At 41.6% G+C, this 23,455-nt stretch overlaps 1 protein-coding gene across 3 annotated transcripts in view; it reads left to right on the plus strand.

Annotated features, from left to right (window-relative positions):
* Window positions 1-23,455, plus strand: part of FAM120A (family with sequence similarity 120 member A) — a 47,869-nt gene that overhangs the window by 984 nt on the left and 23,430 nt on the right. For 2 of the 3 annotated variants that reach the window (XM_059856038.1, XM_059856036.1), the window contains exons 2-8: window positions 5,199-5,445; window positions 10,170-10,252; window positions 17,947-18,075; window positions 18,555-18,651; window positions 19,718-19,818; window positions 20,112-20,395; window positions 21,044-21,131. In XM_059856038.1, coding sequence (XP_059712021.1) covers window positions 5,199-5,445; window positions 10,170-10,252; window positions 17,947-18,075; window positions 18,555-18,651; window positions 19,718-19,818; window positions 20,112-20,395; window positions 21,044-21,131 — 1,029 coding nt within the window. The remainder of the gene's footprint in view (window positions 1-5,198; window positions 5,446-10,169; window positions 10,253-17,946; window positions 18,076-18,554; window positions 18,652-19,717; window positions 19,819-20,111; window positions 20,396-21,043; window positions 21,132-23,455) is intronic. The other variant, XM_059856037.1, reaches the window with a different exon arrangement.

Here is a 23,455-nt window from a genome sequence, read left to right on the forward strand (position 1 = left end):
ATGGCGTTGCCCGCCGCCCCCCCAAGGCCAGAGGCCGGGAGGCCTTGGCGGGGCGACTGGCAGCGCCCATGGCCCGGCCCGGCAGCAGGGCGGCTTCTGCCTCCATGTTCTTTCGCTCCGTTGACTCAAAATGTCCCTTCTTGCCTTGTGGGCTGTGGTACCGCAGGGGAGAGCGGGTGGGCGAAAAGCATCTCTGTAATTAATTTTTGAGGGAAGGAAAAAATAATCAGTTTAGTTCTCGCTCAGGCTGGATCTGCAACAAGTTCCCGGCTGAGGCGAGGTGTTTTAAACTTGTGCTGAAGGGGAAATGGCTCGCTGCAAAAAACACAGGGGTGCCACATTTGGCTTTATGGAGGTTCTCGTGTTTGCTCAGCGTTTTCTCAATATCAACAAGCTTTTAAAAACAGTTGTAGACTAACTGGCTCCTTACTCCATAACAGCCACACTTCTAGTTTTGTGCAATCAGCAGTGCCAAGCTGACAGTCCTTCTTTTAAACTCCTTAAGGGGCAGCCTCAGTTTTCCAGCCCCACAAACAGCCCTTCCTGTTCGAGCTGGGCTCCATGGCCATCTTGCGCTCGAAGGCTACGATTTCAAAGGTTGCAGGATATGACCACGTCGCATCTCTCCACATGGCGTTCCTGATTTACGATGGTTTCTGTTCAGCTGAGCGATTGTGTATATTGAAACACAAGGCGCTGGAAAAGCAAGCCCAGGGATGAAGCTGCAGTTTTAGGAGTAGCCTGCTCACCTTCCTGCTGGGGAAGGAAGAGCAGCAGGAGGGAAGCACGTCTTCGTGCTTTATTATCTTAAATTACTTTTGTGTGTAGAAAAATATTATGTAACCTTCGGAGTTGCTCGAACCCTAGCAGCACTTTAATGTTAATGCAATTTGGCCTTTCAGCGGATTGGAAACATTCTGGCTGGGCTGCAGCCCTGGGGTACAGAGGCCTCTCCAAGGATCTCACCCCACAGGTGGCTTTGGGTGAAGTTTCTCCTAGTTCTGCCAACAGGGCAGGAATCATGTTGCTCCCTCGTAGTGCCCTGCTCGCTGGGCCAGGCCCATCTGTGGAGGAACATTAAGCTGGAGCACAGGCATCCTGAGTTCACTCCACTCGGCAGTGGAGGTCCCAGCCTGTGGTGGCCCCGGCTGTGGCAGGGATTGGGTCACTAGGCCGGGGCCGCTGTGCCAGGCAAAGCCTGTGTGGAACGAACTGCAACTGGAGGCAAAGCTCATTCTTGCAGGGCACGTGCAGCTCTGCCAAACGTGATGGCTTGGGCTTGGCCTTGCCTAAAGTGAGGAGGTTATGGCCGCGTCTGCTGCAGTCTTTTTTCCTGGTCATCGTAGAAGCCAAATGGTGTTATGGTGGGAATTTGCACAATAAGTAAAACATCCTATCATTTGAACTTTTGGGGACCTTTTGTAGCTAGGAAATAGTTTTGTGCTTTCATCATAAAGTTTTAGAGCCCGTGCAGTGAAGGGGCTCATTTGCCCCATGAAATCATCCTCATTTCTTATTGAGACCTAGAGATCATTGGTAAAAACAATGAATGGGGTAAAATAAGGATTTTTTTTTTTTCTTTTAATGTGTTAAAGTAGAGACTTTGTTTAATGCTACATAGAAATGCATAGTACCCAACAGGAAGCCAGCTGTTTTGATATCAATGGGAATTTAGTGCTTGCAGTGGTTTTGTAAATAAGTATGTTGAAGTGGCTGTTAGTTTGTTAAGCATTTTCTGTTACAGACCTGACTCAGGTACATTAGATCTGAACCGAGTTGCTGCATTTGACAGTGGTATTACCCTGTAGGATTTTGTTTACTTTCCATTGCAGCTGCTTTAGCTCCTTTGCTCCTATGGTTTTTGGTGACAGGCCTTATTCCTAATGTCTGAAAGCAGTTATAGGAGTGTGAGCACACTCATACTGAGCCCTTTTTCTGTCATTAAAAAAATACCCAAAACTTGAAAAACCTCAGTAAATACAATATCCCCCCGGTTTGATGGAGAAAGTTTACGAGTTGTATATTTATTTGTCTGTGTTGGGTTAGCCCTGGGAGTTGGCAGTTTGTTACCAGATAGTGAGGGGTGTGGGGGGTAGAGATTGTTGCTGTCCACACCACTGAGCCACCACCATGCATGTCCCAACTGCATTGGTTCTCTGCATTGCTCAGCTGTCCTGGGGACAGGAAGGATATCAGCAATTTCTGTTTGATGCCTCAGTTTTTTTCAGTTATCAAGAAACTTTGCTGATAAATCTAGTTGTAATTTTCAGGTTAGGAAGGATGTTTCATGGTTATAGTGGTCACATGCATAATGCACATCAAAGATACTGCTGAACTTAAAGCACTTTGCTTCTCTGTTGTTCTTCTTCTCTTACATGATTCATTATATTTCTAAATCTGCTTTGTTACATGTATCTGTTTTTCTCTAAATCTTCCTTCAGTTTTATTCCTCACTCTCACTCTGGTGTATCCCTCCTGATGGGCACAGAGCATATGCATCTTGAAAGTGTGATTTTTATTTACATGCATAGGTGATTTTAAAAAATGCATATGCATAAAACACTTGTTAAATTGTAGTGTTTTCTCACTTGGGTTTGAGAATACTGATTGATTTTAAATATGAAACTGATTTTCATATTTTTAGGAGCATTTGATTCTGGACTAAGTTTCTATGTGAGGCTAGGAACTGGCCATGAATTTAATCCATTTTGGTAATTAGACAGGAGAAAAAGTGATGTCTTCTATCCAGAACAATTATAAATCACTCACAGATGGTTTCAGCAGGATGTAAAAATAACAGGTTCCTCCAGGTTATAACAAATATCCTGCGGGTTCTTAGTTTCATTGTGACCTGGTGTTTTTCAGTTTGGGGAGAATAATTCTTAAAAGAAACTTCTATGCTAAGTAGGTTTGCTGAAATTTAAATATTTAGGTAACAGAGTTCTTAATAACTAATACTTGGGGGGACTGTTTTGTTCTCAGTACCTAAAGGTGCTCATGTGTATTTACTCAGGCCGGATTCTCTCTTTCTGAGCCAGCACCATTAATGTTTACACAAGATTTCGTCTTGAGAATGATTCCAAATTCCTGGCTGTGATTTCTACCACATCCCTCTCCCAGGGTAGCTTTTGAAGCCTGCGTGTTTCTGGGTACCTCTGCATTTTTGAGAGCCATGAGAGTATCTCTTACTCCTGTCTTGTTAGAGCTTTGTGGGTTAACTGTACTTTGGTAAATACCGCTCTTTTCCTTGTGATGGTTCAGTTATTTGAACATGGATTCTGGTATTCCCTGAGCACACAGAAGGTTCGTGCTGGGTTAAAAAGCTCTATAAAATGGGGAGGGAACTGGAAGCTGTGGAGGTAGAGGAAATAGCTCATAGAAAATCAGAGGAGCTGCACACAGAGCTTCCTCTTGCGTTGTCTGCACACCCGTGTCACAACTAGTGCTGCCGAAAGAGTTCTCACTTGGTTTTTTATAGATCAGAGCTGCTTGTGTATGCAGAGGTTGGGTTTAGAGATATGGACATAATTTAAATCTATCTACCCTTCATTAAAAAACATCGGAGGGTTTTTTCTAATTTAAAACCTGTGAAGACTGGTGGGTGGGGCTGGGGTAAAGCCTAAGTTGCCTTCCTTTAGTTAGGAACTATGTAAATCTGATGTCTTTAAATTTTTTTCCAAAAATGTTTATCATTTCTCCCACACCTTATGCTAGAGGGCAGCATCATTGCAAGAAAAATGAGTGTGTGTGTGTGTTCTTCTCACAAACAAAGTAAATTTTAAAAACAGTCCGTCAAGGAAATTTCTGAAGAAGTAACATTTTCTGAAGACTATGGGATGGTAGGATTAGTAGTAGGGAGAGCTTAGTGAGCTGGTCTTTGTTTGCAGGAGCCGGTGAGGTGCTGACTGTTTTGCTGCTCACAATCTGGCTTGAAAGGGAGTATCTCACAAAGGTGCATGGGAGAAGTAAAATTTGACATACCTCTCTGGAATACAGTAGTTCAGCATCAGGTTCAGCAAGTGCAAGACGTGAGTAGAAGAGGAAGGGTCACTGTTAACTTGTTGTGGGTGACTGCAGGGGCTGTGGACCTTGTCTCCTGTTCTGCAGAGGAAATAAATAGCCTTGCTGGCACTAAGGCTGTGGTTATTCATGTATGCTGTGGAGACTGAAGCTAATAGTTTTTCACTAGTCTATTTTGGGATAACTTGCTATCTCTATTGTTAAAATGGATTACTCAGTGAGGGTGGGTTATATCAACACCCAACTTCCAAGAGGATTTCTGTATTGCTGAATGTGTATTATGTCTGTGGATGGCAGAAGCATTAGGAATCCAAAGCTTCAGCTTGCCGTAGTTGAGTGTGCTTGTATGCATACTGTAAACTGTAGCAGTTCTGAAGGTGTGTTGGAATGCAGGACTGTAGGTCCTGACCTGTCCTCGTGGGACTTTCACTTTCAGCATAAGCTTCTTGGTTAGAAAGGGTTCCTTTTATATATCCAGCATTAGGCATTGGCCCATGTCTCCCTGCACATGTCTGTTCAAGTCATCTGATTTCTGTAGCCTAAAATATGTGCTTTGCTAGGCAACAGGAGTGGAGAGGTGAAGTTTGGGCTAAAAACTCAAAGCAGTTTGCACCATCAGATTCAGTTGTGCACGAAGGGATTAGGCTGAAGGTGGAAATGGGAAAAAAAGTTGGCTTAATACAGCAAGGTTTGCATTTGAGAGGTCAACAAAGTTCTCTCGGTTCATCTGGGGTTGTGTTTGGCCTGTTTAAAAGAGGCTCAAAAAACTTTAAAAGGTGTCGTGGGTTTGTTTGATCATGGGGGGCATCTTGGTGTGCTGAACTGCTGGAGTACCCACAGCCTTAAGGCTTTTCCCATGAGCTGGTACAGACACTGGAACAGTAATGTCTTCAGAGTTCAAGTGTTTCTGGTAATAAGCAGTTTTTTCAGATGAGCTCACTAGGACACAATGCCACTGCAGCATGCAGGCTTCCAGAAGTGTGTGCTGTGCTTCTGAGTCCTCCTTACATCCTGTTTGTATGTGCTGCATCACTGGATTTTTTTAATTACCTAAAAAATATCTCGAGTATTATTTTAAATTCACATGTATAGTTTCCGAAAGACCCACTACATCTTAATAGTTGTGATCAATCAGTGCTTCCGTTTACTGAAGCTAATTGCTCTGTCTTCCACTATAGGTTGCACAGAGCATTGAGGATCATCATCAAGAAGTAATTGCTTTCTGCAGAGAAAAAGGTTTCCATGGTTTGGTTGCATATGACTCCGATTATGCATTGTGCAACATCCCTTACTATTTCAGTGCCCATGCCCTAAAACTGAGCCGGAATGGGAAAAGCCTCACAACAAGCCAATACCTAATGCATGAAGTTGCCAAGCAACTGGACCTGAATCCAAATCGCTTTCCTATTTTTGCTGCTCTTTTAGGTAAGTGAAGATGCTGCTAGTCAGCCTTACAATTTCAGTTGCTATTAACGGTGTTAAAATAATTTGTGTGTAATTTGACAGAGTACCTGGGGAAAGGCACCCTTTTCTTCCAGACATTCCTGCTGTTTGAGGTGGACTGGATGTGTGTTTGAGGTCAGACATGCCTAGTTTATAGAAACCTTTGAGCAATGCAAATTGTGGCTGTCTAGAAAGAAGAGTTGAAAGCAAGGGTTCATCTGAGCTCTGCCTAGCCAGAATGTTCTCTGTGGGTGGGGGAAATCAGGACAGTTGAGGTTCTAGTTTGGGTCCTGTATAGTGTATGAGGTCTAGTTTCAGTGGTACACTTTCCTGACGGGAAGTATGCTTTTGTCCTGAATTCTACCTAAAAATAACACCTATGGAGTGAAGGTGCTGGGTTTGCTGAGGCATTTTTTCCCCTCAGAAATGGGTATTGGACAGATATGGCAGCATGTCAGGTGCAACAGAAATATACTGAGCTATAATTGAGTGGAACTCCGCATTTCTGAAAGCACAAGTGACTGACATTGTACCATTCCATTGGTTTTGGCTGTATACTTTCTTAGCACTCCTGCTTCTCATGCCCATGAGCTTCTCATACTCAGTAGCATAGGTGGGAATGGCTCCAGTTTCACATTTCTGCTTAAATGTGACAGTTTTAACACACTCTATTTCCATAGCAGTGGTAGAGAATAACTGTCATACTCTCTCAGACAGAAGAGTGAATTAAGTACTTACAAAGTTGACTCCAATGAATAAGATTTATTTATAATAGCATTCTGAATGCTTTTTGGGAACAGCTATATTCTCAATCTTGTCATGCTGTGCAAGCAAATTAAGATAACTGGATTTTCATATTAGTTTCTCACTCACTTTGTTTCAGTATGGTTGCAGGATAGAGGAATAAAACTTCTTTGAAAGTTCTCAGTGAGAGAGGCTTTGTGTTACTGTTTTAAATGCGAATATTTTAGTGGTCTTTAACATTGTTCCCAGTCCAGGAAGGCACTTTCTATGTTAAGAAGGAAAGATCCAGTGGGTCTTGCAGTAGACAGCCACAAGTATTTGAGTAGTTGGACTTGCTTTTTTGTCAGTTTGTTTTTCCTGCCTGCACAGGTGTAGGGAGGGAGGGCAACAGTAGGGATGGCTGAGCTGCTGTTGCAGGAATTGCATGACAGACCACTATTGCTTGATTTTGTTTTGGAGTCTATAAATAAGTTAGGGCATGCCAGTTCAGTGAGTAATAACTACTGCTGGAAAAGCAGTTTCCCAGTTGCAGATATGCTTTATGGACTTCATGGGAGGTGTGGCTTTAAGTCGCCACATAATTCCAGCTGCATGGCCTGCTGGGGCTTTGCTTGCTTATATCAAACAGTAGGTGAGATAAGTTCTGATAAAGTTTCTGAAGGCTTTGCAGTTTTATGCAGGAAACTCTTGGTTGTTTTTTCTCTCTTGTCTTTTATGACCAAATAGTTTTCAGCACGTTCTTAGGAGAAAGAAATTGGAGGTAATTTCACATGATTACGGTTGAGAGATTTGGTTGCTTTCTTCCCTCCCTGTCAAATTGGTACAAAGATTAAAAACCCCTAGGTCAGCTACAAGTTTAGTTCTGAGTATTCCTTTGCATTTCTTATGTGTATGTATTCAGAATGAATAAGCAGAATAAAGTTCATGGAAATCAGGGTTAGAACAGAAGATACTCCAAAGATCTTCCTGTGCTTGGAGTTTTTTTCTTATTTTTATGTGAGTGAATTTTAGGAACCTTAGGTATTTGGATAGGAAGTGATTATATAAGCTGACAACAAGCAGATACAGTTTGGCTTGAAGTGTGGGTAACATGTTTTAACTTTTGCAACCTTGGTAATACAGTAACTTTTTTTTTTAATATAATATTAGGCTCCTGTATGCATATAGGTGCGTGTAGCATGGAATATGTTTAAATTAGGGTGGCTCATTTTCTAATCTAAATTTTTATATTTTTGTTGAATATCCGAGAACTTCTCTGGCTTCACAGGTTATTCTGTCCTTATTGCTGTGGCCTCTTTGAATCTTTTTTGATTGTGTTCAATAGATTAAAGAAAAGCACAATGGGAAGGAATGAGTGAGCATTTGATGGCATGGGAAGGCACGTGAATTTTTTTCTGGGTACAGCAGTGTAACTCCCCTTGCTAGTACTTTGGGTGGGAATAAAAAAATGTGTTCTGAAATAATTACAGTTAAGTTGCTGGTTTAATGTTTGCAATTCCAGCAGGCCCAAACTATCACTATAGCTGTGATATCCATATTCAGCTTTAGGGCTGCAGATGTATTTCTCTCTATCCAGAAAACTAAAGTTTTCTTTGTGTTCAGCATCTTTCTTGTCATTATGTCCAAGAAATCATTTGAGGAATGCTGAAAAAGGAAAATCATCCTCAAAGTTTCAGTCTCACATTGAACAGTTGGAGATGCCTGAGGAATGACTCTATACTGGGCAGTTAAAAAATTGTTCTCAATGGCAAGTGATTTGGGATTGAGTTCTGTTGAGGGATAAAGTTTCTATTGAAATCTTCCCTCAAAATATTTTTCTGACTGTATCAACAAGGCAAGCTTGTAAAGATTGCTTTCAGATGAGATTCTGGGTACACTGTGGTTGGTTGGCTTGGTTTACAGGCGTTTTTCCTTCTTACAGCTTCTCATCCGGAAGGGGTTTATAGTTATAGCATTGTAATATAAAGGGTATTCTTTGAATGGGTGGTTAAAATGTGGCTTGGATACTGCATCCTCTGAGCATGCTCTTAAAAATTTCTGTTCTAATTGCTGCTGATGTAAACAGGAAGTTGACTTGGGTTATTTTGTAACTTTTGACTCAAATACTTCAGAATAATTTCTAAAAAGGTAAGCAACCCAAGCTTCAGCAAGTAGAAAAACAAATCCAGTGTGAGATATAGGCTCCAATTCAGTGAACTCTTTAGAAAGGACAGCAGCTTCAATTAGTATCTAATTGCTTTAAAAAAAAAAAAAAAAACCAACAAACCTAAGGCATACACTAAAATAAGCCATGAAATTGGGAAAAATCAATATATGTTGAGGTTGTTCAGCCGGGTCAAGAAATAGAGGTTGCTTATGTAATGCTGATCTCTTTCCCACTGTGACAGCACTTTGTAACATATTTAGTTATGGAATCCTGTTCTGCTCCTCAGTAAAATTTTAGAACTACATAAGGTGAGTACAGGCATCACTTCTTAACTGGACCACAGAAGGCACTGCTGCACTTCATTGTACATGGTGAGAATTGATCGAACACTGCTTATGCGTGTTCTGGGGGATGGATTAACTGCAATGACAGATGGAGACCAAACAAAATTGGGGTTTTGGTGGAAGCGAGAGAGGTACTGACTGTTTTAAAAGGTAGCATCTGCAGGAGTGATTGTCAGTTATCACAGAACTGTCCTGCTTTGGCTACAACAGATTTTTGCAGGCCTGTACTAGAAAGACTGTCTAGTCTTACCTTGACCAGAGTAGTGGCTATTATATGCAAACTTGTTGAATCTTTCTGATGTGAGATTAAAGTTTAACTCCTAATGAAAAAAAAATAACGTCTTGCTGGAGATCTCGGTAGTGGATGAAGTATTGATTGGACACAAAGACTTCCCACTCTGAGAGGACATCTGCTTGTCACCAGGCAGCTTGCCTAGCTTTGCAGGTTAAGGAGCATTAAGAGCAAACTAGATGATTTTACAAACTAACTACCAAGAAAGAAAACAATTGTAATATTCAGAGAATCTTTTAATATTCTTTGTGAACACTGCATTCACTAAACTGCTGCTCCATAAAGCCAGGTGTTGAATATATCCTGAAGTTTTCAGCCAGAATTGTGTTAACACATGCTGTTTAGCTCTTTGTAAAGTTTGGGTCCACAGCCACTGAACTCCATCAGAGGTTGATTAGTTATGTCTCTGATTATTACAAATGTTTTAACTGTTTCCTAGTCATAATTTTTTTTTTGAGTGTGATGTGCTTTGGAAGAAGAAAAAACCAATGTAGGTGATCTTCCATTAGGTATGAGCAGTGTGGTAAATACAGTATCTATCTCTGTCCATGGAAACAACAGAATAATTTCCCAACTCCTTCCCTGCTGCCAGCCCAAGGTCCCATCTGACTTGGTCAGATCATCAAAAGAAACTTCAGGAACTGGGGACCTGCTAAGTGTAACTGGAGCTGCTGCTGTTCCTGAGGGTTAGATAAACCTGGCTGGTGCCTTGCTGCTTGACCCATGCTTGCACAGTGAAGCAGAGTGCAGATTGCAGAGGCAGCTCCCCTGAGGGCCACTAATGGCACGTGCTGGGCTGCAGAAAGGCCTTACCAGCATGTGTCAGGGAGCAACAGAACAGGCTCTTACTCTCTTGCACCTGCATTGTGAAATCTGTTGAGGATTCCCTAATAGGATGCACTGGCTTGAGGTGGACTCCATGTTGTGCCTGGCTCTGTTGCTGGTGTAGTTGAGCTGGTTTCATGGAAGAGTGGTTCTCACACACACCAAGCAGCTCTTGCTGCTGCAGCAGTAGCATGCTAATTAGGTTTTTCTGGAGTAACAGAATGCTATCTGCAAGTTTAATCTGTTAATCCTCTTGATCAGGAGTTGAGGACTGACTGCAGATTTGTTTGCTGTATGTAGAAACAGTGTATAATGCTTTACAGTGCCCTTAAATGAGTTCTGCATTATGTTCCAGGTAATCATATTCTACCTGATGAAGATTTGGCTTCCTTTCATTGGAGTTTACTTGGTCCAGAACATCCACTAGCTTCACTTAAGGTACAAATTTAATATAACTAGGAGAAATTAAGCTAAAATCAATACTACTGGTTAACGAGAGCAATGTGATAGCTTAATTGAAAGCAGCTCTGCAAGGCCTTTGTGCTCAGTCACCCTCAAGTGTCCCAGTGCCTGACTGCAGAGGATACCTGGGGTCAGTGGCCTTACGAGGCTAAACTTAGCCTGTGTGACCCCCTCAATGCCCTTCAGCTGCACAAGTCAGAGCTCCAGTGTGGTTTGCCTTGCATAATGCAGCTTCTTATTCTCCTCTTTCTTGAAGAGGAGAGTTTTTTTGTTTAGTCATGTTCTTCAGCTATCAAAAATAATGAGCTGTATATCTTCCTACCCTCTTGTTTTATTTTCTGCTGCTCTGACTTTGTGTCTAATAATCTGTTTTTGGTATTTAAAGTGTAAATATGCTGGAAAACAGATTGCATGAGAAAGCTAAAGCGGCCTTTGGTAGGTTTGGAGGGGGGGGAGTTGAGACAAGTAAATTGCCTGATGCTCTTAGTTATAGCATGTGTGTTCTGCTGCTTCATCACACTTGCCTCGTGCATCTGCCAAGTAGAGGGCTATAAAAGGGAAACTGGACACATCAGAGAATGGGATCATAGTGACCTTTCTGTCTGCCACAACAGATACATATATATATTTGCCTTTCTCCTAAGGTGTACCATGTAGCAAATAATCTGCTTTTTGTAAATTCTATCAGACTGCTTAGTTATCTCTACAGCAAAAATGGGCGTGTTTTTCCCCTTCTGTTCTGAAAGCTTATTAAGCCTTGAAAACTTGTTTTGTCAAAGGTAGAATTTAAGATACCAGATTTTCAGCAGAATTTTCAAGGTTTGCACATGCATTGCTTAGTGAACAGCTGTGACATTTGATGTTACACTCATCCTCTATTTTGCTGCCGCTCTGGTGTTTAGAAAGGTAAGTGTCACTGCATTCTAGTGGCAAAACAAAACCTGCATGCATGTTTCCTCCTTCCTTTCAAAATTTGAGGTGAAAAGATGAGTGAGTGTGCCTGTATTTTCATTTTTTATTAAAGAGGTTAAAATGTAGCGGTTCTTTCCAAGTGCTTGATAAACTTTCTGGTGATTCTTTCCTGTGGTCTAGCCTGAGTAGAATTGTTTGTCAGTCAGGTCAGATTATGACTTCAGACACCTAGACCTTCTGGAAAGCCCTTCAAATTTATACTGAATTACTTACATGAAAATTAGTTATTTGTCATCTTTGCATCTAGATGTACCTGTTCAGTGGAAATGCCAACTGGGCTTTGTAACTGGCATCCCAAGGAAGTGAAACATGTACCCTCGGAGCATCCTGGCCTGCCATAGGCAGTCTTCCCTGCTGGATTTTATCTGTTGGCCAGTGTGATCAGATATGAAAGCAGTTCCCGTTTGGCTGTTGCAGGTTCTGTGAAAACTGCTGCACTGTTGGCAATGCAAAGCCCCAGATGACTACCCTGACTGAGGAAAGACTATCACAACACAGGATTTGTTGAATTTCATGGCAGCTTGCTGGCCATTTTTTTAGTGCACAGCCCCAAACAGAGCCCAGCGCCTCTGTCTCCTGCCTGGCAGGGCTATCAGGTGGAAGAACACATTTGCAGCAAACCAGTCTTCTTTAGTTACTAGTAATGGAACAACTGCCTGTTTATTTCAGCTTTAATTTTATAGTGCTCATGGTTTGAAATGATGACTTGTTTCAGGAGCTCAGTAATTGAGTTTAATTTCCTTGACATGCTAGTATATCAGCGATGTCACCACAGCTCTCTGTTGAGATTTCTTCAGTATAGCTGTGCGCAAAGCAATATTACTTGTAAATTTTATGAATGCTTAAAAAACCCTAAAAAACATTTCTATTAACCACAAGGCTGATAGCAAGGAATAGTTTCAAAACAGTCCCACAAAGCACAAGCCTTCATGAAACCTCGAAATGGGGGGAAGTTGTTGTGTTTCCCCAGGATGTCCTTCCTGGGCTGTGCTTACAAACTTTGCTTTGTTTTGTCTATTTAGAGTCACAACTGAGTGTTCTTCTGCTCAGGAACCAAGGGCTTTAATCCCACACCTCATTCATCTCAGGATTTAGAAAGCTTTTTCTCATTGTGTAAAGATTTTAATCTTTTGTCTTTAGAGCAGTGTGGTCTTGAGCATCAAAGCTGGCAGATTCTGTTCCAGTGGCCAGATTTGTTGCTTTTCAGGGAGAACTGTGACAGTTAATAAAGTACAGTTTATTTCCTGCATTCTCTTTCTATCTTTTATTATGCTGTAGCAAAAGAGATATTTTTCCTGCAAGAGAAGCTTTGCCAGTTCACCAGTGAAAAAAGATAACTTAAAAAAGAAACGACCAGCTTTGCTGGTGGAAGTTGCTGGGTCTCCCGTGGAGTCACCTTGGGGAGGGGGAAAAAACAAACCAAAGGAGCCCCTACCTCTGTTTTTATTGGAGGGGTATTAATCCAGGAACAGCTGAGTAGAAATGGGAAGATGGGAGGAAAACGGAAAGCCTGACTGAAGAATCCGTACCTTAACGTCTGGAAGGAAATGAACCCGAGAGTCAGGACAAGTTCTCCATGTGCTGGCTGAAAAGCCTTTCAGCAGACACCAACAATTGCTGTCAGCTTAGCAGAACTGGGAAGATTCCATGACCAAATTTAAATGAAGAGACAGGAATTGCTGTTGCTGCAACAGGGAGAAGGAATCAAAAGCTGGCTCTGTGACCTGGTCTGAGTCAGGATCTCATCTGTCCAAATGTCCCTATGGAAAAATCTCATAAGAGTGCTGACCTGCACTTGAGTCCTGTCACCTACCTGAGATCAGAGTTCACTAAAATGACCACCCAAATCAGGGGTTTGAAACAAGATGAGTTGATAGATTTTCTGAGGAATCATCTGATTGTTAGACCTTGTTTGTAAGCCAGCATTATCTTACTCTGCTTTTTATTTGTGTGCTTTGAAATTTATCTTTAAGACAAAGACAATTTTGTTCTTATTCTGGAAAAACTGGTTACAGTATGGAGCTTCAAGATCAATGTGTAATACTGTCAGAATGAATTTTGGAGGGCAGTTTCTTACCTCTGGAAGGAATTGGTGCCTATTTGGAAGCACAGACCACTAAAGAAGTGCTGATTCTTCATTCACAAGGTAACCTTAGAAACAAAGCTTAATGTAGTCTCCCTTTATAAATAAGAAGAGTATGCAGGGAAACTCCATTTCCTTCATTCTTCCATTTCAGTGGAGAGGCAAAGATGCTTCTAGAAAGCAATCCAGATTATGCAGGTTAGGCTTCTTCTCTGAATCTCTCTAGGAAATTCCTGTCTTGCTGTTTGTTGACTTCAGAGGGTGTTTGCCAGAGGGAGACTAATATGTGAAGTAGGTGCTTAGGTAATTTGCTGCTGCTCAGATGACAAAGGTGACACTATTAGGATATACTTCAAGTAAGTGCCTTGTTGTTAGTTGGGTTTTTTAATGCCAAGGGTCATCATAAAGCAGGTCAGAAAGGATCTCAGGAAGTCACCTAGTACAGCCTCCTGTGAAAAGTGTGGTGAGCTTGAGGGCAGAGCAGATTGCTCAGGGCGCTGCCTAGACTAGTCTTGAAAAACTGCAAGGCTGGAGACTGCACAGCCTGTCTGGGCAACCTGCCCTGTGGTTTCATGGCCCTGACGGTGAAGATGCTTTGCCTTGTGTGCTGTCTGAGCCCTTCTTGTTTCAGGGTATGATTGTCAGAGAAGAGCCCTTTTTGTTTCAGGGTATGATTGTCAGAGAGGAGCAATTGCTCTGATGTCTTTTGCTTTTGCATAGCATACTGCTGTGAAGAGCTTGGCTCTCTGTGCTCAGTTACCTTTCTGTGGGTAGTGGAAGGCTGTATTTGCAAAGCCTTGTTTTTGCCACACTGGATAAGCCCCATTCCCTCAGCCCTTTCCAGAGCAATTGCTCTTCTCTGACAATCTGGGTGGCCTGCAACCAGCTCAACTGTTCTGACACAGGGCTGGAGCCCCAGCCAGAGTGCAGTGCTCTGGAGTGCATCTGCTGTGCACTGAGGAGTGGGATCCCTGGCTCTGCCAGCTGTGCTCTTCCTGCACAGCCCAGGGTGTCCCCCTGGCTCCTCTTCAGTCTGCTGCATCTTCTGGCCGCAGGTCCCTTTTGGCCCACCTGCATCCTGTGGAGTAGCCAGGGTTATTCCTGCCCAGGAAGGCTTCACTTGCAAGTGCAAGGCTTCACTTCTATAGCTATAGAATTTCTGAAGATTTCTGTTGGCTCATCCCTACAGCTTGTCGGGGAGTTCTGGATGGCAGCCCAGCCCTCAGGTTCGGAGTGTGCTGGGCTGTTCATTGGTCTCATGAAGTCTGCCTGTATCACATCTTTGGCTTGTGCTTCTGCTCTCTCCTTTGCTTTCTGTCGTAATTCACGTTCCTCTTTGTATCTTCAGCCTTTGCACTCACCACGGGAAAAAAAAGATGTTCCCTGTGTGTTGCCTCGCAGCAACCAAATGTTCAGGGTCTCTTTTTTAATGTTTTGAAAATGAAACTGAACCAATTATCTGTTTCCAGCAGGCACAGCAGTAAATGGGGTGTTGATTAGTCTCTGCAGGCTTTGCTTCCTGAAGGCAGTGGGTAGCTGGGGGGCTTTTCCCAAGTGTAGCTTAGGTACTTCTACACTATCCTTATCATCCCATGGAGTTGTGCTTATGTGAGTCTGTTCTCTTCCAAAAAAGCATTTTTGCAAGTTTATTTTGTCAAACACAAGACATTTTTATCTTGCTGCTTCTATGTTTGTAATGTTGCTCATTTTGACAAGTACCCCTATAGAATTCATTGCCTTTCCCCACTTAGTCTTTTCTGAGTGCACAAATAAGTGACTTGTGATTTTTGTCAGTGCTCTGTCACAAACTGAAGGAGTCCTTTTACAGCTAGCAAAGAAACTGGGCCCCTCTCAGGTGTAAGCTCTCCAAACTGTTTGCCTGCAAGTATGGGACCCACCCCCATGTTTGCCTTCCAGAATTGATTTTCTCTGTTGTTGCTTGTCTGAAACGTTTCTCTAGAGGATAAGGGAAAAAAGTAACTTCTAATAAGAAATTGGTAAAACATGCTGCTGCTTTTGCTCTTAAATGCTTTGTGTGACACTAAAAATAAGTTTGAACCACCAACACATGCTCTGTAACTTCTGCTGCAAGTCTGAATTTTTCCTAGCCCTAACATGCAGTAAGACTTAGCTTGTATTTTAATGCACACAGAATTAGAAACATTCTTTATGATTCAGTACAAGATCTACAATTTTGGATTTCTGTAAAGTTCTGAAATTAATAGAAGGATATTTTATTCTTTAATATCAGGAAAGTACTTTTTATTTCACAATTTTCATTTCAGAATTTTGTGTAGCATGGGTCATAATATTCTTAGTTTTGAGGATGTTCTCACATCTGCACTGTGGATGTCTTTGAAGTAGAAGAAAGTCCAAATATGTGAGATGTCTCTAAGTCTGTAGAACATACTTCCAGAAGGTCTCACTTCAGGATTTAAGAGTATGCTCTAGTGAGATCTTGAGGCTGTTTACAGGCAGCTCAATGGTAGCAGTATGCCAAGTGAGCCCTTGATAGGCCTCACTTGGGACTTCAGATTTCCAGGGCCTTAGCTGACTGTTAGTGCCAAAGTGATGTGATGTCTTCTCGTGATGCCAGCTTTATATGGTTTATTCAATATTGCCATCATGGAGAACACAGAAATTAACAGGAGATTGCTTACTTCTGTCATCCACTGTATTTCCAAGCAGAGATTGCAGGAACACTCAGGGAGCAGTGCAGGCTTTCTGCAAGGGCTCTGCAGAGAGCATATCCAGCATGACACAGCCATGGAATGATTCAGCTGTTTCAGAGATGGGTAATTGTTACACATAGGAGGAAAATGGGAGGTGTTCAGCAGCTGACTTGGATTACCAGGGAGAAGAAAATCTATTCCTCCTTCTGGCAAAATGTGGGCAAAAGTTCATCACCAATATTTGTGACTCTAAACTTACATGTGAGTGTGATCTATATTTATTATTGTTGTCTATATTCACTAGTGTAAACTTAGATTTTAGTATCTGAGATAGAAATAATTACCCTGCCACTGACTACACTAAACTGTTCACTTTTCACAAGGGCATGGACTTATAGAACATGGGGGAATGGTCTTAACCTGAAGGGGAGGGCAGGTGTAGGTTTGTTTTTAGAAAGAAATTCTTCCCTGTGAGGGTGGGGAGGCCCTGGCACAGGGTACCCAGAGCAGCCGTGGCTGCCCCTTGATCCCTGGAAGTGTCCAAGGCCAGGTTGGACACTGGGGCTGGGAGCAACCTGGGGTAGTGGAAGGTGTCCCTGCCCATGGCAGGGGTGGAACTGGATGGACTTTAAGGTCCCTTGACCATTCTGTTTCTTGGTTTAATTTAGCCTTCTAAAATATAGAGCTCATTTCTGGTAGAGAATGGCCAGATATAGAATGAATATCCTGACATTTGTAAAGGGTAGACATTATGAGAAGGAGATTAATAAAAATGGGTATCAGACAAGAATTCCATGGTCTAAATATGAAGAGAGCAGTGTAAGAAGTCACATCATAAGTAGATCAGATAAGGGCGGGGAAGAAAATAATCACATATGATAGACCCATATAAAATGAAAAGGAGTTGTGGTATAGGTTTTAAATTTTCAAAGATAAAACTAACAAAGTATTAGTCAGAATTTTGCATAAATTTTTCTGACAAGTCTGAATTGCACTATTTTCTAGTAAAGTGTGATCTCTCCGTGTAGAATGCAGTAAGGACTCATAAAGATTTTTCAAAATTTTTTTGTATCTTAAAAATAGAACTGTTAAATGATAATAGTCACCTCTCAGGTTCTGAATCACTGAATTTTGCAAACAGATTAAAAGCAAAAACCTAGCTGCCCCTATAGGCCCAAGAAGAGTGCTTCAGAATTGTGCAGAGCTTCCAGCCAGAATTTTTAGAAATTGCTCAGGCTTCCTCTAGAATGTAGGACATGTGCTTGGAGACCTTGTTCATGGCTCTGTGAGCCTGTGCAGCACTTGGGGTGGGAGCAGAAGCTGCTAATAGTTAAGGAGTTCTTCAGATCCAGTTGGCAGCACTGCTCCCTACCTGGAATTCTGCAGAGGTCCAGGATGGTTCCTTGGCCTGATGCTTCTGTTCCCCACATAGGATTACACAGGGCACGTAGGAGCAGCCATTCCCATAATCATAGGCCAAGTCATCCTTTATTTTCAGGAGTAACCAATTGAATGTTGAGGTGGAAGTCCAGGGTTTCCAATGGCTCTCTCTTTTCCATCAGTTCTGCTATCGCTTTACACTCAGAAAATAAACTGTGTCAAAATATTTCTGGCATATATATGTGAATGTGTGGTGAAGATTATAATGTATGGTGAATTAGATTAAGCATTTTGTACTGGAGAAAATGTGCAACTAGAAAGCAGTAAAAGAATCAGCATTGTTGACATTTGTTGTTGGAGCTGATACTTAACCAGCAGGTGTACAATAGAGGTGAGTTGTAATTGTGTGAGTCCCTGTTTAAGGTGAAGTCTTAAAAACAAAGTGGAAGGCCCAGACGTTAGATAGTACATGTGAGCACTAGGAATTTGTTGCAGGTGCTGTCAGTAGAGGGGGGTTCAGCTGTGTGCCCCACTCCCTGATCACGTGCCGTGTTTGCTCACAGGTACGTGCTCACCAGTTAGTTTTACCGCCGTGTGACGTAGTGATCAAAGCCGTAGCCGACTACGTCCGCAACATTCAGGACACCACTGATTTGGATGCCATAGCAAAAGATGTTTTTCAACATTCGCAGGTAAAGTATAAAGCCAAATATTGTCTTGTTTCCTTTTTTAAATCAATTTTGCTGTACATTTGTGTTGAAGAATTGCACTTGATAAAACAGTGATTTGATCAGTTGATAATAGGAATCGCTTGATATTTGCAGTGGCTCAGCTGTCCTAATTTCATGTTCTGTGCTTTCTTAGGGTGAAAATACTGTGTTTACCCTCAGTGCTTTAAATTCTTGATAATCAGAGGGGTTTTTAGCCTACCTGTGTGCACTGCCTTTGAGAATCAACTGTACATGAAGACTGAATGCTTAAACTTTACCCTTACATGGGTTGATATAACATTTCTTGCAGCAGTGCTGCAGCCCTGGAGGGTCCATAGGCATTAATTCTGAGATATGATGTACATTAACTATTGTACAGCCCTGTGCTGACGTGCAGGTGACCAACCGGAATGTGCTTCTGACAGATGTTTTTTTTTTTTTTCCTTTTTAAAATTTTTTAGTCCAGAACAGATGACAAAGTTACTCGGTTTAAGAGAGCGGTTGCTTATTACTCGGCAACTAATAAACCTATGCCATTTCATCCACCACATTACCTAGGTAAGTAATTACAGCAGCCAGGCCTTTTGTTTTAACTGAAACCTGGGGTAACCCTAAATCAGAAATGGTATTGGTGGCAGCATCTTACAAAAATGTTTATAACTTCTGGCAATTCCCATTGACCTGCAAAGATGAAGTTTCAGAAGAAAGTTTTCATAGAATATGTTGTGTTCTTGTCCCAGAAGAGAGCAACCTGGATTATTTTTCTTCTTGGTTATTGAAGCGTCCATTCTGGCATTGGGACTCTTGAGAGAATGGTGCTGTGAACAGCTGAAGTCTGGTGTCCACTCCCATTCATGAGTTGCTATTTCTAGTTATTGAAATATATTTACTATCTCTCACTGGCCTTGCTGACATGTTTTAGAAATTCCTTTATAGTTTTTGATTTTTTTGGTGTAATAACAAACCTGCTCAAACTGCAGCCACACATTGGTGCAGTGTTGCAGATTATTCTCGAGGCTTAAAAATTAAAATGTGTGATCACAGTATTTCCTACTCATGCCCCAGTCTTAACGCTAAAATGTCATTTTAGCTGAAATTATCTGAAGATCTTCAGTTACCATACTAGTACAGTGACACAGATTTTTCCTGCTCTTCTGGAGGGTGTGGGGTGTCTTGGTCTACTTCCAAAGACATACATTGAAGGGTTAAGAGATTACTCTCGGTCATATATTCAAATGACAAAATGCCAGCATTATGTATCTGTGTGATGTTGGCAGTGTCTCCGTTATGACATGTCTTGGGTTATTTTTTCTTGTAAGCTACCTTTGATTCCCAGACAGAATAGGAATGTGCAGCAATGAGAGATACAAAGATCTGAAAGAAGGTGAGACACATAAAATACACTTAACAAGCTACAAAGTATTTCTATTGAAAGGTGGAAATGAATAAAACTGACTTAGAGGCATAGGAGGAAACAGTAATGCTAACAGAACAAATAAATAAACCATAGAACCAGAAGGACAAACGGGGTAACATTTGTGTCAAATACTGAGTGTTTTCATGAGTCCTTGGGGTTTTTTTCATTTTTTTTCCTTCTCTTTTCCCTTCCTCCCCTGCAATACAGCAGCCAGACCAAATCAGTTTGGTATGCCTGGGATAGTGCCACCATATGTTCCTTCTCAGATGCTTAACATTCCACAGACCTCACTACAAGCAAAACCTGTGGTAAGTACAACTCCTCTGCGCTGTTCCTTGGGGAGAGGTCTGTTGTGCTCAGCAAACTGGAATCCAGGTGGGAAAGGTGTAGCCAGCTTTTTCAGTGTGAGCAGTCACTGACGGAATTTTAAATCTCAAACTGAAGTGATCCTACGGCCTCTGGTGGAACAGTTTTTGTGGATGCTCAAGATGGCTGAGTTTCAAGACGTGCTTTTGGAAAAGGCCACTTGATTAAATAATGTGTTTTGTTTTAAAAGCAAAGCCTTAGTTACCTTCACTCAAGAGAGATCCCTTTATTTTAGGCCCAGCAGATGTCCAGTCAGGGTGGGGCCCAAGGCCAGGGTCCATACCCGTACAGCCTCTCTGAGCCAGCCATCACCTTGGAAACAGGTGGAAAAAGTCTGTCTGAGCAGAACAATTACAGTAACATTCCTCATGAAGGAAAACACACACCATTGTATGAACGGTCTTCTCCAATAAATCCAGCCCAGAGTGGGAGCCCTAATCATGTGGATTCAACCTATTTTCCTGCCTCTTCTACATCTTCGTCCTCTGACAATGATGAAGGCAATGGGGGTGCAGTGAAGTAAGTTTCTCATGAGGATATTCTCTTACTCAGATTCTGTTAAAATGAATTTACTTTCAAAATAGTTTACCTGTATCTTGAAAAGTAAGAATCATAGAATCAATCATAGAATACTCTGAGCTGAAAAGGACCCACAAGCATCATTGCAGAAATCTGCAAATTAGGGATATGACAGACCTTAAAAAGATAGTTTGGGGTCACTATGACTGCAGACACGTGCATTGCTCAATCTAATTTCCTTGTTCCTTAAGCAGGAAGCCAAAACCAAAAAGTTTTGGGTGTTTTTCCTCTTCTGCCCTTATGTTTTATTGAGAGAGTGAGGTTTTGGTAAATGTCATAAACCCTTCCAGTCCTTTACTTAGTATAAAAAATATTCCTGCTTCACAGTAGAATTCATTAAAATTTCAGAAGCTATAATCTACAGAACTTCACTGAACTTGCACTGTTTACATGTCCTAAATTTGGGCGTAATGTAATGTGAATGTCAGAAATTTTTTCAAGGCTCCTGCAAATGGACATTTTTAATAGAAAGCATCCCTTAAAATCAGAATATCTTACCCAGAATTCCAGTCACAGACACCAAGGATTTATTTCACTGTCTCTCAAACTGCATCTTAGTATGATGTTCTTCTTTCTCTTGTCCTTCAGCCATGTCAGTGGGAGCAAAATAGGCTGGGAAAAGCCAGGAACCCAGTCAGAAGGTCAAACACGTGGAGAGCTGGGAGACCAAACAAAGGTATTTCCTTAAATGCACCTTTTATTACTTTGTGTTAAAACTTTACAGCAAACTTGGAGGAGGATTTTCAGTATTGATCCATAGTATTTAGTGCAAACCTGTACACTTTGTTAGTTAGGAAGCAACAACTTTGGAATACAGGAGGAAGTTTTCCAAGGGCTTTGTAGCATATACATAAAAACAAACATGATATAGGATGTTTTAGAAAATAGTAGATACAAACCAGGAACAAATCAATAACTTTGTTTGGTCCTTAGCCAATAATCTCACCCTGAGATGTTGCTTTCTGGGCTTCCAGTAGTGCATGTTGGATTTTTAGGAAGGAGTGTGACAGTCTGAGTGTCCATGGAGTCAGAGTCCATATCCTATAACATAGTGGAGTAAGCACAGCTCTGACACCATCAGTGTTAGCCGCAGGCACTGCAGGTGCACTAGGACTCAGCTGAGGAGTTAAGAGTCCTTTATAACTGCATGGTAGGAATTTCACATAATACTTGTTAAAGTTGCTCTATGGGGCCAGTTAGTGTTGCTGTTTAACTAGGTAAAGATGGGCTAGATAGCCCTTGATAAAGATTTATCATTATTAAATTTGAGACTTCAAAACACGTTCAAATCAAGAACATGATCTCTGTTCCAAGTTTGATCTGTGTTTGGAAAGAACATTCAGAGCACTCGCACTTAGTATCTCTGTGCCTTGATGGTGGAGCTGTACACCAGCTGTTAACTCAGTCAAAAAACCATGATCTTGTGTTAGTTACACTGTGAGCAAGCAGAACATTTTCCCTGTACTTTTGGCATAGGAATTCCACTAAACTTGGGCTTTTGTGCTTAAAATATCAAGTGGATGATTTCATCTATCAGCAGTTATTATTTCTGCAGACAATGCCTTTAACTGTGTCTGCCTGGGATTAGTCACCATATGCAAATGCTAATTTGACCTATTACATTCCTTTCTTCTCTGCTGGGCCCTGTGTGCAGTCCTGTGGGTCTCCGAGCCCCAAGCTTCCTTTCACAGAGACAGTCCCTACTCTGAGCCAGAGCTGAACGAGCACTCACTAAACTTTTCAGGAGATGTTTGCACAGGCTGACTTAAATGTATACAGTTTAATGTAGTAATGCTCCTGAGCTTTACTTGCCTGTTTGTTTTTGATTATCAAATCACTTCGTCAGCCCTCAGTAATAGGAGAAGGCAGAAGTATCTTTTCAGCACAAAAGGAAGGATTGTGAGTACAAATGAACTCATTTCCTGGAGGGGTGAAACATGAATGATTGGGAAAAGTGGTAGTACTTCCTTAAGAAGTTGCCCAGAGAAGCTGCCCCATCCCTGAAAGTGTCCAATGCCAGGCTGGACAGGGCCTGAAGCAACCTGAGATAGTGGAAGGTGTTCTTGGTCGTGGCTGAGGTGGAACAAGATGGTCTCAAAGGTCCCTTCTAGTCTGTGGTTCTATGAAGATTTCAAGTGAGTGAGCTATGTGATTTTCTGAAGTTAAGTGCTGAAAATCCAGCATAGATCAGGCAGGTAGCAGCAGTGTTGATGCTCCTTTCACTTGACTTAAATGTCAAAATTCCTTGCAGTTCACAATGTGAATTCTAAATTACCAAGATAAGTTCCTCTCATTTGGCTGGATGCATATTTCTGAAGAAAAGAATCACCCTCTAACTGTGGTGTTTCCTCAGCTTAGGTGTTGGAATATTGCTGGAGCAGATGCAGGAAGAGCCTGGGTACTGCAGTTAGGGAAAGCATTGCTGTCATGTGAGGGTTTTGTCTTTTCCCTGTATGCCCCCAGTAACTGATAGTTCTGTAAACTTCTCGTTGTGGTTTAGTATTGCTGACTTAGTCTTGTTGGGGTAGTCGAAGACAGGGAAAAAGTCTTTAACCTGACAGATATATTTGATACTATAACACAGATTTAATAAAGCTGAGATATAAAAGCATTTGTTATTAAGCATATTGTTTTGGAAATGTTCTGGTTTACAGGTTTTAACCATTTCGTCTATATATTTTCATTTTTATAACTCAAATGAAGTCTGTATTACCAACTAAAATACAATCTTTCAGTAACATCCTCTTTGATTGTGTGATTAAAACATCATCTGAAAAGAAGGTTGCCCTTTGATATTTTCCTAGAGCCCGTTTTTACTACCTGCACCTTTCTGTAGAAGACTTTTGGAAGTTGTGTGGGGTTTTTTATTGTTTGCACTTAGGTTTGAATTTTTCATGGATCTGAGGAGAACCACCCGAGTTTGGGCCTCTTTTTTATGTTTCATGTTCTGTGGGATTTCATGCTTTGGCCATTTCCATTTCAGCCTTGCTTTTCAAGTCT

Source organism: Haemorhous mexicanus, chromosome 11, assembly GCF_027477595.1.
Source record: "Haemorhous mexicanus isolate bHaeMex1 chromosome 11, bHaeMex1.pri, whole genome shotgun sequence".
Classification (NCBI taxonomy): Eukaryota; Metazoa; Chordata; class Aves; order Passeriformes; family Fringillidae; genus Haemorhous; species Haemorhous mexicanus.